Source organism: Achroia grisella, unplaced genomic scaffold (assembly GCF_030625045.1).
Source record: "Achroia grisella isolate CSIRO2021 unplaced genomic scaffold, CSIRO_AGI_Agris_v1 utg754, whole genome shotgun sequence".
Classification (NCBI taxonomy): Eukaryota; Metazoa; Arthropoda; class Insecta; order Lepidoptera; family Pyralidae; genus Achroia; species Achroia grisella.
The window spans coordinates 276,578-292,588 of NW_026713011.1; the positions used below are offsets into that span (position 1 = coordinate 276,578).

At 34.1% G+C, this 16,011-nt stretch overlaps 2 protein-coding genes across 2 annotated transcripts in view; one reads left to right on the top strand and one right to left on the bottom strand.

Annotated features, from left to right (window-relative positions):
* The first annotated feature begins 243 nt into the window (after nt 1–243).
* LOC131850348 (xaa-Pro aminopeptidase 3-like) lies at nt 244–8,421 on the top strand. The gene is made up of 10 exons (XM_059200559.1): nt 244–388; nt 469–743; nt 1,271–1,420; nt 2,471–2,607; nt 3,548–3,789; nt 3,895–4,065; nt 4,694–4,800; nt 5,882–6,019; nt 6,470–6,590; nt 7,214–8,421. The coding sequence occupies exons 1-10, from the start codon at nt 355–357 to the stop codon at nt 7,381–7,383; spliced, it is 1,545 nt and encodes a 514-aa protein (XP_059056542.1). The 5' UTR covers nt 244–354; the 3' UTR covers nt 7,384–8,421.
* A 4,677-nt stretch (nt 8,422–13,098) lies between these two features.
* LOC131850346 (amidophosphoribosyltransferase-like) overlaps nt 13,099–16,011 on the bottom strand; it is a 30,905-nt gene continuing 27,992 nt past the window's right edge. The window contains exons 12-14 of the mRNA XM_059200557.1: nt 15,184–15,405; nt 14,724–14,844; nt 13,099–14,526 (exon numbers count right to left, since the gene is read on the bottom strand). Coding sequence (XP_059056540.1) covers nt 14,372–14,526; nt 14,724–14,844; nt 15,184–15,405 — 498 coding nt within the window. The 3' untranslated portion in view covers nt 13,099–14,371. The remainder of the gene's footprint in view (nt 14,527–14,723; nt 14,845–15,183; nt 15,406–16,011) is intronic.

Genomic DNA, 16,011 nt, shown 5'->3' on the forward strand with positions numbered 1-16,011 from the left:
TCGCATTTCACGCATTTAATTTCCGTGATGTAACTATGCATATAAATATTGAAATATTTACAAATTGATTCTTATTTATAATTGTAAAACCGCATAAATAACTGTATACGTCTATTTACTTTTGCTTTATTGTTTTTATTTTTAGTCTGGCAAAATCACATTGACAGCAAATAGATAGGCCTTGACAATGACAGTTTATGTCAATCACATTGTCAAACGTCAAATTACAAATTCCAAAATTTTCCCATCACAAACAAAATCTCGTAACTTTATCGGCATGAATTAATTTATTCTATTATTTGTTGAAACAATCAACTAATCAAATCTTTTCTACAAATCGTTTCACAGTACATAATGCAAGGTTTATGTAAATGGACATTAAATTTAGGTATGTAACCAAATATGTTATGTACTTTTATAAAATGTTATGACCTGATTTTGTAAACAGAAAACAATTCAAATTTATAGCGTCCAAAAGTCGCAAGAGGCTGTTGAAGCAAGTTTTATGTGAAAACCGGTGTAAATGGTTGTCCACGGTGGAAAATCCGCCCGGAATAAAGAATGTTCCTCAGTTTTCTATACCGAAAGTTGTCGTTGGGCAAGCAACATGTCACACTCACCCTCACCTCGTGCCGCCGGGCCAGCTGACGTGTGGTATCACTCAGATGGAGTACAGAGAACGGAGAGACACACTTGTAAACAAATTAATGGAAGAAGTGGGAAATGTTCATAAGGCCCACATTGTAAGTAAAAATTACATATTTTGCTTAATTTTAATTTTCAATATTAGTAATGGAATGTACCATCACTAATATTGAATAAAATACATAAAAAAATTTTAAGAAAATAATTTTTACACTTACATAATTTACATGATTAATAAGAAGACTATTTGAAGTCTTATAAATTATCTAGTGAAAGTTAAGAAATGCTCAAAAGATAAAGGGACATACCCTTCATTATTATCTTTTTAAATATCTAAGCAGGCCAACCAACTGATAGTCCCTGAAAACATATCGGCTTAAAATGCTTAGGCTACCGGTACCCGATGATTAATTAGGACCCCCAAAAGAGCACCTTTATTACACCTGTTCATAGTCTTCGTCTGATTGCAGGATAGACACAGAAAAAAAATATATATCTAAGCATATAGACTGCAAGACGATTTTGTTTTATAGTATAGAAAGAAGCTTAAGACTTGGAGTTTTGTCCAACTCTTAGTAATGAAGGCAATAATGTGTTTAATTATCCACCATCTTTAATTTTGTAGATTGTTATACCTGCGGCTCGCAAACAGTATATGTCCGATATAATACCATATGTGTTCAGACAAAATTCAGACTTCTACTATTTAACTGGGTGCCTGGAACCATCTGCAATACTTGTGTTGGTGAAGCCAGCACAAACAAACAATTATAAGGTGAGACCTTTTTTTATTCATGTAATTTATATTCATATACATTAAGGTATTTTTGTATGTGATAATGGAATGGTGCACCCGCCTGCGCTAACGGTTTACGCTGGCGGGCACCAGTGGAGGATGATAAGATGAGCATGAGGTCAGGTCAGTTAGCCCATCGTGACAAATTCATCAAGTATTTATGACTATGGTTTCCAGGGGGAACCGCGTGGAGGTCGACCTGACATGGTACATTGCTAGCAATGGGGTCATAAGTCCACATTACTAACAATACCCTTCCCCCCACATTAAGGTATTGCACTATTATCTTGCCTTTGTTATTTTTGTAATTGCACTTAAGATACTTCATAAGATTAAACCGTTGGCAGCCTTAATGATCTAGTGGTTTAGCCACCAGTTTAAATGTCCAGGGTTATTTATATCATATAGCTGTTCCCGCGACTTCGTTCACGTGGAATTTAACTTTATTTTTCTAAAATATAAGTAGCCTAAGTTACTCCTTATTACATCAGCGACCTGCCAAAAAAAGTCCCGTCAAAATCGGTCCAGCCATTTCAGAGATTAGCCCGAACAAACGACCGACAGACAGACAAAAATGTTATTTTGGTGTACATACCGTATTTATATTCATATGCATGTAGTAAAAAACTGTTATTTCAATATTACAAACAGACACACCAATTTTATTTATATGTATAGATTTATTATTGGTGTAGTATATTTAGTTCAATATTATTAATATAATTTTTATAGTAGTTTTATGACAATTATAAAAAACATTTCAACATTGTTCCAAAACTACCTCAAAAATCAGCCTTAACTAACTAGTTTATCTAGAGCATCAGTACTATTGTAGTATTTGTAACATACATATTTTTGAGTAGTTCTATTGCAGGTTTTATATTACTTTGAATATAAAGAACAATTCTTGTACCCTTACAACAGACATTTTTCTAAGTGGTCCATGTTAAATGTAAAGTTAAAACCTCAATAAATGTGTGCAGTATAATTCAAAGTGCTGTATTAAAACAATATTTTGTCTTATTGCAGAGTATTCTATTTGTTCATGACAAGGACAGTCATGCAGAGCTATGGGACGGTCCACGTACGGGCTGTAATGCCGCCGTTCAACTGTTTGCTGTGGACGAATCACAGCCCGTTGAGAATTTCGAGAATTTCCTTGTCAAGTAGGTTTGTTCTTTTCTATAAAAACCAATGATTTTTATAACCTATGATTTCATGCTCTTTAAATGTTGATATGACATGACTCCTATTTTACTTTAATTGATTTGGTGTAGCTGTACCTTGGTCATCCCCTCATTTCATAATATCATTGTGCGGTATCAATGTCCCAACATTTTTCCAGGTATTGTAGTTGCTCATAAATGATATTGCTAATATATGTTCCAAAATTCTTTTAAAAGTAACTACATAGACAACACCCTGACCCAAAACAAACAATCATACTTATGCAAATAAATTAAAGTGAAGTTGGTTCTTAGCACAGTGCAAACATTTGTATATGTTTGCACCATGCTAGGAGGGGGGAAGGAAATTGTTAGTAATGGGGTCTAGTGTCTCCATTGCTAGCAATGTACCATGTTAGGTCGTCCTCCACGCGGTTCCCCGTGGAAACCAGCGTCGTTAATTCCTGGTTATTTAATCACGATGTGTATCCGTCCCTGTGCGACATTAGGCTCTGTGTAGTTCGTGACGTTCATTGCGCATTGTTGTGCCACTCTCGCGCATCCTAATCGGCGATCTACCATGCTTTGTGAAGGGATGCATTAGTTAATCGAAATTAAAGAGACCATTCAGTAACGGTCGGTAATGTGTTTTATAAGTACTTTTAAATACAGTATTACAATTACATTAATAATAATATCCAAAAAACACTCTACATCACTCTTCAACTGTCTGATAATTCCTGGAATTAGGTGTAAAGGACATAACACCAGTCACACAATAAGCACACACATACACACACGGATACACATCATATATATAGAGTATACTATTAGCGCAGGGGGTGCACCATTCCATTATCATCGATGACACCATGCTAGGAATCGATCCCGCAACTATCTTCACGTAATAATGTATAGATAAACAACTATTTCCTTCCAGAATATTTAATTCATCAAAACCATCAGTCCTGTGGTACGACAACAAGAGTCAGATCAACTCTGACTTAAACAGCACTGTCTCCAGTGTCGTCCGTAACAACGGCCAAGTGTCATTGTCAGACCCGCAACGAACTTTGCACTTCCTCAGAGTGATCAAGTCACCGGCTGAAATTGAGCTGTTAAAGGAAACTTGCTACATCGGCTCCCAGTCTATAAATATGGCGATGGCCTGCACTAAACCTGGTAAGATTTGCTTAAACTGTCTTTAATGTCATTAACATATTTTTTTTAAAAAACTAGATTTTATTATAAATGAATTATTACTTACTTGGAGTGTATTTGTTCCAGGCATTTCGGAGCACATGGTGAACGCAGTGCTGGAGTACGCGTGTCGTCAGGGCGGGGCGGAGCACTTGGCGTTCCCGCCGGTGGTGGCGGGCGGCGCTCGGGCCACGCACATACACTACATCGCCAACAATCAGATACTGGAACAGACGGACATGCTGCTCGTCGACTCGGGTATGTTTATATACATATATAGTTACTAGTTGACCCAGCAAACTTTGTTTTGCCATATACATTAAAATCGCTATTAACAAATAGGGGTTGATGGTAGTAGGGTAAAAAAGGGTTGTATATATGAAATTAAAAAATAACTATCAATAAAAATTGCGGTATGAAAAATAGATGTTGGCCGATTCTCAGACCTACCTAAATATGCTTATAAATCGGTCAAGCCGTTTCGGAGGAGTATGGCAACTAACATTTTGACAGTATTTTATATATAAGACTTTTAAAATTTCGTGTATAATATCATCTATAAAAAACCTTGTTTTTGATAAATTCTTACCATTTTTACAGAGATACCTATGATAATGAAAATTAAGTAATTTAATTAACTCTGCATTTAAGTATAGTAACAGTGTTTAACAAAGTAAAGAAAAGTTATATGATTGCATTAGCTCGTGACTACCACTAGTCGAAACGTCGAGAATTGAGTAGGTAGACATGGTACATGTTATACTATAAATATACTGTTTAACAAAGTATTTCTATTGCTCGTTTAATACCCATAATACAAGCTAAGTTTAGATTGGGACTAATTACTCTGTTACTTATCTAAAAAAATTACTCTTAACGATTTCAGGAAGCCAACGCTGGTTATATAACTCTGATATATCGCGCACATGGCCAGTCTCCGGCACGTTCTCCAAACACCATCGTGTACTCTACGAGATCGTGCTTTCTGTACAAGTGCGTACTATTTTATACCTTCAAGTACGAGGGCGAAGGTGTTGGAAAACCCTTTTCTTATTAATCTTAACCTTATTAATATTATAAACGCAAATATTGTGAGTAATGGATGGATGTTTGTTACTCTTTCACGCAAAAACTACTGAACGGATTTTGATGACACTTTACAGTAATATAGCTTATGCATCAGAATAATATATAAGCTATATTTTTTATTGAAATTTAACGCGGGTGAAACCACGGGCACTTCTAGTATTAATATATTTATAATTAGCTGTCCCGGCAAACGTTGTTTTGCATTAAAATAAAAAAAAAATTAGGGGTGGACTACCCCTAACATTTAGGGAGATGAAAAATAGATGTTGGCCGATTCTCAGACCTACTCAATACGCTCACAAAATTTCATAAGAATCGGTCAAGCCGTTTCGGAGGAGTATGGGAACGAAAACTGTGACACGAGAATTTTATATATAAGATTTATTTTTTGTATTCTCCAATCAAAAATATAAAACAAAATTCTATATATGACCTTACTATCTCTACTGTTATCATTGATATATATATGCTATTATAAATTATTTTACAACAGAGGTCTATTGGTAATGAGAACAATTCAATTACAGTAGTCTCATCCAGCAGGTATTAAAAAACCAAATAATTTTTAACTTACATTTAATTCCTTACTAAGTACAACATTTTCAGCAACTAACTAACTATAACTAAAATAGGAGTGTTACAACTAAAACAAGAGTGTTACCGTTCGATTCTAGAACGAATGTACCTCAGAACTCATAACGCAAACCACAGATGCCACAAGAACATAATCAGCGTTTTACAGATTAAATATGACACTAACAATAATCCAATTAAAGCACAACTATTAAAATTGGGACTTTGCGGCCTCGTTCCTTCTTCAGCATTAGTTTTTTAGTAAATATTTAATCTGCAGACACAGCTCGTTTACGATTTCATTATTTGTACATAATTTCATACTAACATGAACAGTACGCCTTATTTTATGGTCTTGCTGTAGTTCTTTATACAAAGGTTGCATATTTAAGAGGTTTTTCGAATGTTCTAGAAGCGTCTGATTGAGTTACTTGGCGAGCACCGACCAGCGCTGGACCAGTTGTTCGACAGTATGTGTCGACTGCTCGGTACATATTTGCAACAAGAGGGCATCCTACCAAAGAATATAGACGGAAATGAACTCATTGGTGTAAGTATAAAGTCCATATTCTGTTATCATGTCTTAAATATTTTTTCATATTCCTAATATTATATAAGTACAGCAGCGCAATTTATGCATTTATTCCTCTTGCTCTTACTGAATCCAATTTACGAAAGATCTACCTTTATAGGTTATAATTTTGTTGTTTTCTTTAAACTCTAGGAGTAATAAAACATAATTTCGGAGTATTTTTATTAAGCCTGACTCACACGACAAACTTAACATTTAATCTTCTGTTTATTATTTGTAGATCATTAAGAATTGTAATTAAGTATCTCATGAGTTGAATGATGAACATTTGTTGCACACTTGTAAAATCTATATTGTGAATGTTCAAGCAAATAATTTATAAACAATTACAACTTTATAAAATACGAAACAATGCGATTTTCGGTATCGGAGACTGATACTCAGGTACGTGATTGTTTCGTTCCACAGAAAGCGTACCGTCTGTGCCCGCACCACGTGTCGCACTACCTCGGGCTGGACGTGCACGACACGCCGCTCGTGCGGCGCGGGGCGGCCGTCCGGCCCGGCATGCTGGTCACAGTCGAGCCCGGTATGTACCTTTGACGGTTCGCTGGTCTAGCGGTTTAACATATCACTTTAAACATGACATGACTCACATGTTACAAACATTTGTATTCATGAGTATGATTGTTTATATCGGGCTGGGTGTTATTTATGTATATTGTATATGTATTTACAAATAAATACTTGTATCTAAGAATTTATATTAGTTGTCTAGTACCGATGACACAAGCTCTGTGAATTGTCTAGGGGTGCAAAAAAAATTATCATCGCAGCTAATGTATGGCATCCACAAACATATTGAGTAGGACGAAATAGGTCGCCCCAACAACGAGATAGGGCCTGCGACCCCATGTGAATCCATAGAATGTTAAGAAGTAGATGGGAAGAGAATTGTTAGTAATATGGACTAATAACCTCATTTGTAGCAATGTATGTATGTTTGGAGATTTACCATGTCAGGTTGACCTCCAAACCATCGTTTTCCCTGAAAACCACGATGGTAAAGTGCCTTGAACATTTTATCATTCTCGACTGTTACCCCACCAGCAGCCAGCAAATTGCTAGCGCAGGCTGATGCATTATTTTATAATCGTCCATTAAAATGCTTAAGAAGTTTGTCTGTCTTTATTAATATAGCTGAATATACAGGTATCTACATCCGTGAGGACGAGGAAATGGTCCCGCCGGAGTTCCGCGGTGTGGGCATCCGGGTTGAGGACGACGTGCTAATCACCGAGGGGGACCCTCTCGTGCTGACCGAAGCTTGCGTGAAGGAAGTACATGACATTGAGGCAATTGTTGGCAAACATTCAGTATAGAGTCTGTTTGTATATTTGTCGCACCTTTAGAATCGCTGTAAATGTACCTTACGTTGTTTAATTCCGCCACCATTAGCATGTGTGAGGCCACATATACACCTTTCAGCCGTTATTGAGTCAACACCCATATTGCGACACGTGTTTCCCCTCTGAACGAGGCAGCATCAGAAATTAGAGATCGGATATAACCTATAATAACCCAGCAAACGACGACTGCAACTGACGTTTTCGGTTGCACGGCCGAATTAATGTAATATAAATAGATTTCGTAATGAAATAGACTTCATCAATATTACACCGATATCAATAAAATATATAACTCTATTTATTATAACATAATATGTGACATTTACAGTATCGATCTTACACATGTTAGGTACGAATGTTATTGAGTTATTATAAAAAAAATGCTGAATTGAAGGAACAAACGGGTTGTTTGATTCAAGTCAGTTCAAATCTAAAGGTGCATTGACTTGTTTGGTAAACAATATGTACTATTCTAATTGAAGTTGACAATTAAAATTTAAATAGCCAATAATAGAAATTAATAATATTTAAAACATATTCAATTTATTAATTTATATTAATATCATTACATTTTTACTAAAATGACCAGTCAATATTGTTTGCTATGCAGGACGAATTATAGACTTATTGGGTACTTTTTATAAAAATGAGGGCAAATAGAGCGCCATCTGTGATGAAAAGGGTTCTCAATTGTTCCTAGTGTTTGTTAGATTTATATTATAGTTATTTGAGATCTTGTAATCAGTATTTACAACAATTGTAGCACAATTTGGTATCTTTATAATAAAGAACAAAGATAATTCAGAAAATCGTATCAGATATCTTAGTCCTTCGGAATTGCGACGCATGAGTACCAAGACCGTCAAATATCTCTGGTACTGTTCATGTATATATGTACATAGGAGACGGTTGCCAACTTGACAATTATGATCAGTTAGGCCGTCAGCTTGTTTGCCATTTCAATTACATTAAAATAAAAAGAAAAATATAGACTCTGGCATCCTCATCATTAATGAATTATGACGTTTACGTATTTTTTGTTTGTTAAAATTATGTTTTTAGAACCACTACTTAGATAACGCTTTTGCAATGCGGCGAAACACCGCTTGCAAAATCAGTGCAGTATTTGCATTAACTCACCTAAAATATTGTAATTATTTATTATTTTGACTAATTCTCTGGTAATGGTAAATATAGCCAAAAACTAAATTATTCGATGGTAAAGTGGTTTCTTATACAATTCATATTAATAAAATGCATGTCTTTTATAGAAGGCAATTTATCAATTATTATGTATTTCGAGCAATCAAACTATTTGTTGCTCTATAAAAGAAAGTATTTTAATTTAAACTTTCACGTTTAGATACAGATTATATTGTCGTAATGCAACAACGAAACCCTGTAAAACAAAGAAAGGAATAAACAAATTTAATGTTTATTTGCCGATCTTTTTCCACTAAACAATTGAAGTTGTTTTCTAAAACTATCACTCACATTATCCATTTAGATTCCACAATCAACCTTTTTTCATTAGTTTTGAACTATCAGCGCCATCTAATAGAAACAATGACACAGTCCTAAGTATGAATTATAATGATAGGTATAATTTGTAAAAAATCGCGGGACCTTACCACATTTTATGGTTTATTGAGTTTCTGATGTTTCGGCAATGTTTCAAACACCGTATAACATATAAACCAAAGAGCAGCGGGTAGTTAGTAAAAATAAAACATGGTAAGATCCCGTGATTTTTACTACTTATACGTATAAATAATGACCACGTCAAATTTTAAACAGTATGTTAAAAAAGCTTTAAAAAAGCATAAGGGTATACTAGATAGGTTGCCTTTGGATAGTTTGCCTACCTTTACACATATAGGCTGACGTTAAGCTCAAACATGCAAATCTTAAAATTTCATAGTTTATGGCTATGTGTGGTGTAGCCAGTTATGTGATATTCAGAATTTGGTAGTATAATTTGTTATTTTGTATTATGTATATAACAGTTGTACAGACAAAGGTAGGTCCTTCTTAATTTGTAAATAAAATTATTGAAAAATAAAATTTTACCTTGAATTCTTAAGTTTTATTTTCTATCATTTCTTTTGTAATAAACATCACGATAGTTTGTGCGTATTTTCTATGTATGTGTTTACGAAAAAATATATCTAAGTTATAGTCAGTTATCATATACCCATAACTCAATCTCTGCTTAGTTAGGGACTAAATAGCGCTGTGTGAATTGTCCAGGATTATCATTATTATTATATACCAAACGTAGTAAAGCCCCACAGTTTAAAACGTTTGGTGTATTCATTTATAAGGAGTTTCGTCTGTAAATTTTGTTTGTATACCATGTTGTAATCTGCTTACGACAGATTAACAAAAGTATAAAATTTTCTATAACATTTATTGAAATTCTGCACAGGATTTTCAAATAATTATTTAACATGTATAGTTTTATGGGATCGGGTAAAATCATACACAATCATGATAAAAATAACAATAATTATTGAAAAGATACGGCTTATTTTTATATAACAGAGATTAAAAAAAAATATCGTATTTGCTTTAGTATCAAGACAATTCATACAATTTTCTTATACCTAATACACTGTTGGCAAATATCAAAATGTTCACAAATTACACAAGTAAAAGATATGCTTTTTAAAATTGTAGATTAAAACGAGATTACTGTTTATACTAGATCTATACGCTAAATTTAACAAACGAAATCTCATCAGTGTTTCCAAATGTGCCATATGCGGAATTTATTTCTAATATAAAGAAAAACCGCGCCGTTGTTATTTATTAATTTAGTAAAGAAAACTAAGGTTAGCCTTGGTTTTCTTTACTAAATAAATATACACATGTCGAATAAATATAATAACACAGTAAGCCACTAACAGGCTTTCATTGTTACACTACATGTTACGCCGTGGTCCAACCAACAACGGCGCGGTTTATTACATTACAAAATACCGAAACATAAACATTGTAGCATGCTGCAATTATACAAAATCTATATCGTATCACCGGCTATTAAACACGATATGCCAAGTTCTTGCAATATTCTATAACACCTTGGGTGTTATAAATTGATATTTTTATTGACGACATTGGCTTGTCACCAATCAAGTGTTACAGTTTAGAAACGCATGAAGAAAACAAATATCTCCGACAAGAGGCCGTAAAAACCGCGTGATAGGAATAAAATAGCTTTATTTTAATAATTACAGGAAATTATTATATAATTAGAATGACAACCAAACTGACGGCCCATCTGATGGTAGGCGGTAACAGCTAAACATGTCGTAACATGTGCAGCATTATGGACATCACGTTATCATGCTATTCCAGATCATTAAAATTTCATGTCTCTCATGCTGTAACTTCAATAGCAAGTAATTGAGTAGCGTAGCAACTGCGGTGATATAACTGCAATTTTGTTGGACAGCTTCATAAACTACTCAACAACCAATGACCATACATATCCGTCTGTAAACCATTATACAAAATATCGCCGAGATTTCTAACCTACGATAAAACTAAAACTTAATTCTCAGTCGAAACCAGCACGACTGCTAATAGAAACTATGTTAGGAAGACTTAAATCAATTAACTTAATATTTCAAATAAAAAAGTACATCTAAATATAGGCTCATCCGTCATACTCGAGAACAGGTGCTGCTTATGGGGACTGGTCTTTTACGGTTACGGCCACTGATTAGACTATTTCATTTTGACAAAATTGCAATAGCATATGCTGGTGACCACTCTATTCTACCTAATATGAATTTAAAAATGTTTAATTTTATCTGTTTTATTATAAACATGTCAAGCTCATTTGAAAAGATTAAAAACTGAGTTTCTTGTCAGTTCTTAGTACGAAAGCAATCCGAACTGACGGTAGATTTGACATATCATAAAAGTAGAAGATAGATACAATTAATGAGTAAACTAAACATATCTGTATGACCTCTACAGAGCGGCCATAGTGGGTGGCATTAAAAAGGGAAAAAGTAAATATATAACACGGAAAACAATATAAATTGAGCAAACATAACACAATAATACGCAGTTATTTACTGTAAACCAGTAATTAACTTATATATGAAACATTTATTTAACTGAAAATGTGAACAATTTGTCTATAAATCTTATCTATACAAATATTATAAAGCGAGAACAGTTTGTTTGTTTGAACGCGCTAATCTCAGGAACTACTGGTTCGAATTGAAAAATTCTTTTTGAGTTGGATAGTCCATTTGTCGAGAAAGGCTTTAAGCTATATAATATTACGCTACGACCAATAGAAGCGAAACATCAGTGAAAAATGTTGCAACGCAGATAGTGTTTTTGATAACGACGCAAACGAAATTGCGGCCACAGTTAGTTAATGATATACACTGACTGAAGCCATAACTGAATAACTACGGGTTAATAATATTATTATTATATTAATCCGACTCTATCCACTATTAATTAGTGAAATAAAATTACATTACACAATCAGGATGTGTTTTAGAACAGTATTTTAATAAATTCAATTTTTTTATTACAAATATTTCCATATTGATATATTACTTTAGTATACAGACACCATAATATCATTAATTTTCATAATTTATGAAATATAATATGAGGTTAAGGCACATTTGGTTGTATATTACTTTTTATTTAATTAGTGTAATATAATCTCTATACATATATAATTTAGGAATGTTTTTTCTCAGTTCCAATAGAATTAACCCAATTAGAGTACCTTGGAGTTTTTAGTGACGTCTAGTCACCCCCGGGATGAATCACTCTCCATAATGGATTTTCCCCGAGTAAAACAGAAGGGAATGATAATATTATATATCGCAAGAAATATTTCCATTACAACTTTCATGCTTCATAATTAACAACATCGTTAATAACCTATATAAACTAAATAAGAGGGTTTATAATAACAAAAAAATGTCTTTATTGCTTTAGGAACGTTTGAGAGATTCTGTAGTACAAGTACTTTCTAAATAATCCTACTGCATACATATCCAATTATTTATAAATTTATTTCAATCCGAAAACTGATAAAAATTCAAGATATATTTTATACCATAATTCATCAAACTCATACCTTCGCACAGAGAGCATAAAATATATTTTCATTTAATCACTAGATCATTGATCCCTTATTTTCCAACTATATGAAGATTTCTATATAGTAAATAACTCATTCTATTAATTGAAAAAGAGATATGGGATATATATTTTGAAATATAAATATGTATTAAATTAAAAAATACCTCCAAATCTGAGTGGAGGTTTTTTTTTAATTTAATATTTATATTTGAAAATTGGAACACAATAACATGTTATATCAATCTATAATTGGAAAAACCTCCGAATATCCTATCATTCACGTGCTCTAATCAAATTACTAATAACGAAAATAAACATAAACGTACCAAAATAAAAGAAATAGTTTTAAAAATAAAACCCTTCTTATCGCAAAATCAACAGCCAAACTACTGATCTATTAGGTACTATGTAAATTAACGTTTAAAAAATCTTATAAATAAGATAAGATATAATAAAAAAAATCATCACATACAAATGAATCAAGACTAAAGGGAAATTTTCGGGAAAGAACAGTATATAATTTAGTATTGACGTCATAGTTTTTTAATATACATATATATATATATATACTATTCTTTTAATTTTTTTCTTCTCCAAGAAAATATGAGTCAGTTATCAAAATCAACAACACACTATGGGGAGAATGAAGGTGAGATTCGGATCCAAGATGGCAGAGATTCGAGCATTCCATTGCCTTGATTCATCTGTATTACCACAAATACATTAAAAAATCGAACTATATGCCAAATATAGTACGATTTTTTTACAATAATAAAAGTTTCTAACTTGGAAATTGTTTTTAAGGCACATATTGGAACATAACCACATTTCAGACATTGCAAATATATAATCATATTGTACTGAGCATAAATTCCTGGGATGTAACGAGCGTTTACCCATCTACGTACGCTAGTTTAGATTAGCCAGTGTCGGAAAACTGCAAAGGCAATTCCACAGCAACTAATACTAACAACTCCAATAAGACATTCGTCAATTAAGGGGAAGACCATGTCCATACAATTCAGAATTACTTGCCCTTTTTTTTTTTGAGACTTGTGAGACTTCCATACACCCTGCATTAGGATTTTCGGTCACAAAAGAGGCGTTAACTTCGCTTTGAGACTTGTAGACGATATATCGCGTTGTTCATTGAAGTTTCACTTCTAGCGTGTCCCAGCACACATTACTTTTTTATTTTACAAGCACCACTACTAAAATCTAGTGAGGACTATGCGGACAATGGCTAGTGTTAGATTTTGTTGCTGTGAACTCACCTTAATTATTCCCTGACATGTGTCCCTTTGTAATATTATAAAATTTATGGAATTTCTTTTTTTTATCTTTGAATATGAGTACGTATAATTTGTCTTTCATTCTTATGCGAATATTGCGCGCTTAATAATAAATTGCATTAACTCAAAAATCACAAATGTTAGAAAATCTATTTTAAGGTCTTTATATTAAGATCCAATTTCCAAAAAATATAAATTCTGTATTTTTATGCAGTTTATTATTGTGAATATATGAACTGTGGCAACCAAATATATTACGCATTCGCTAATCATTAAGACCTTGAGATGTATACGGAGACACCCAAAAGGTGTTAAATAAATGCCATCACTATAGTCTATAATCAGTGGCGGACTAAGGCTAAAGTGTGCCCTAGGCAGCTATTTTTCAGTCATGATACATACTTTGTTGTAGTTTTAAAAATTACGGGCCCTAGGTTAGTGCCTAGATTGCGCAGGCCTTAGTCCGTCCCTGTCTGTAATCAAAGTTATGACTTCACCAGCAGTGCGCTGTTCACCGTTCACCGTCAATAACTGTATCACTATCACCAATCAACGTTATCAGGGAGACCACCAGGGTACTCCCCCGTGAGGCAGGCGGTGCAGTGTCCCCCAACTCCATCACTGGGGGTCGTATTCATGTTGTAATGTACGGCACTGACGAGGCCTTCCACACTTAGATACTCCAGACTATCCGCACCTGTTGGAACATAATAATTTATATTTCAACACAATTGCTCGTAAAGTGGATAATTTGTTGTTAAAAATGACTGAACTAAATGCGACGTCCTGGTACAACCCCATAACTGGCAACCTCATTCACAAATACAATGGTACATCCCATATGACCATAATAAGTTACCATACAAACTCATATAGAAAAACTAGGACACTAACCTACGTGTTCTGCCAGTTTATAGCTCTCCATCTTGTTGGCAATGAGCTCCTCGCGTGTGGGAATATTGATGCCCATGTAGCACGGGTACTTGAGGGGCGGAGACGCTATCCTTATATGTACCTGTTAAAATATTGTAGATAATTCAGTATTAAACATTTTCTAGCGAATTCATACAGAAATGTTGAGAAAACTCGTTTGCTTATTGCGTTACAATTTATATTCTTCCATCCACGCTATTCTTCATCCCAACAAAAAAAAATGGGACTGATACGAGACTATATATACATATTTATATACATATACTCTTTAAAAAAATTATATCGGTTTCTAATTGACGTAATTAAGTAACGAACTTTAAATGAAATTGCAGCCTATTTCAGAATTTCCTCCTTTTTTTAAATCAGTTAACTGCTGCTGTATTGCGCCATGGACATGCGATACTACAAACACATTGCTCACCTCGCCGGCGCCAGCGTCCCGTAGCAGTTTAATGATAGGCCCGATGGTGTTCCCCCTCACTATGGAGTCATCTATGAGCACTATCCTCTTTCCCTTTACATTCTCTGAGAGTGCACCAAACTTCTTGGCGACGCCGAGCTGCCGCAGCCGTGTCGACGGCTGGATGAACGTGCGACCAACGTACCGGTTCTTGCATAGCACCTCCATGAACGGAATCCCAGACTGAGAGTAATAATAAACTTTTTATTATGTATATAGAAAAAATATAGGAAAACAGTAAATAGAAAAATAATAAAGTGAGAGCACGACCGAAAGAAAGATCGATGGATTGTGTGAAAGACGATATGTATACAAGAAGAGCAAGCTCAGATATGACAGTGAAAGAAGATGACTGTATGTCATGTGTGATATCTCCAAATAACGGATAAAGTCAAGGCAATACTTTACACGACACGTTCTTTCACGTTTAAGATTTATAAATTATCAATAACTGTATAATTATCTTTGCTCTACAGTCAGATGTCCGCCATTTTGTAAAGACAATTAATTATTACAAAATGGCGCTAAATCACGTTCGACAATTGAAGAACGCACATGCTGCCGGCGCGCGTGTACTTACTCGTTATTTTTGTCTACATTTACATACACATTCTATCTTACATGAAAACCTAAAGCACGCATGATTGAAGACCGTGTAAATGCCCAAGATGGCGGCGCGCGCGGTTCTTGTTCTCTTTGTCTACATTTATATACACATTCTATATTGGATGAAAGCCGATTACTGCGAGAAAGAGCATACGTGTAAAGGCAATAATACAAGCTTTTAAT

Coding starts and splice junctions, on each gene's coding strand:
- LOC131850348 (XM_059200559.1), top strand. CDS start 355: ATGCAAGGTTTATGTAAATGGACATTAAATTTAG. Junction 2,608..3,547: donor TTCGAGAATTTCCTTGTCAA/GTAGGTTTGTTC, acceptor ATTTCCTTCCAG/AATATTTAATTCATCAAAAC. Junction 4,066..4,693: donor CATGCTGCTCGTCGACTCGG/GTATGTTTATAT, acceptor TAACGATTTCAG/GAAGCCAACGCTGGTTATAT.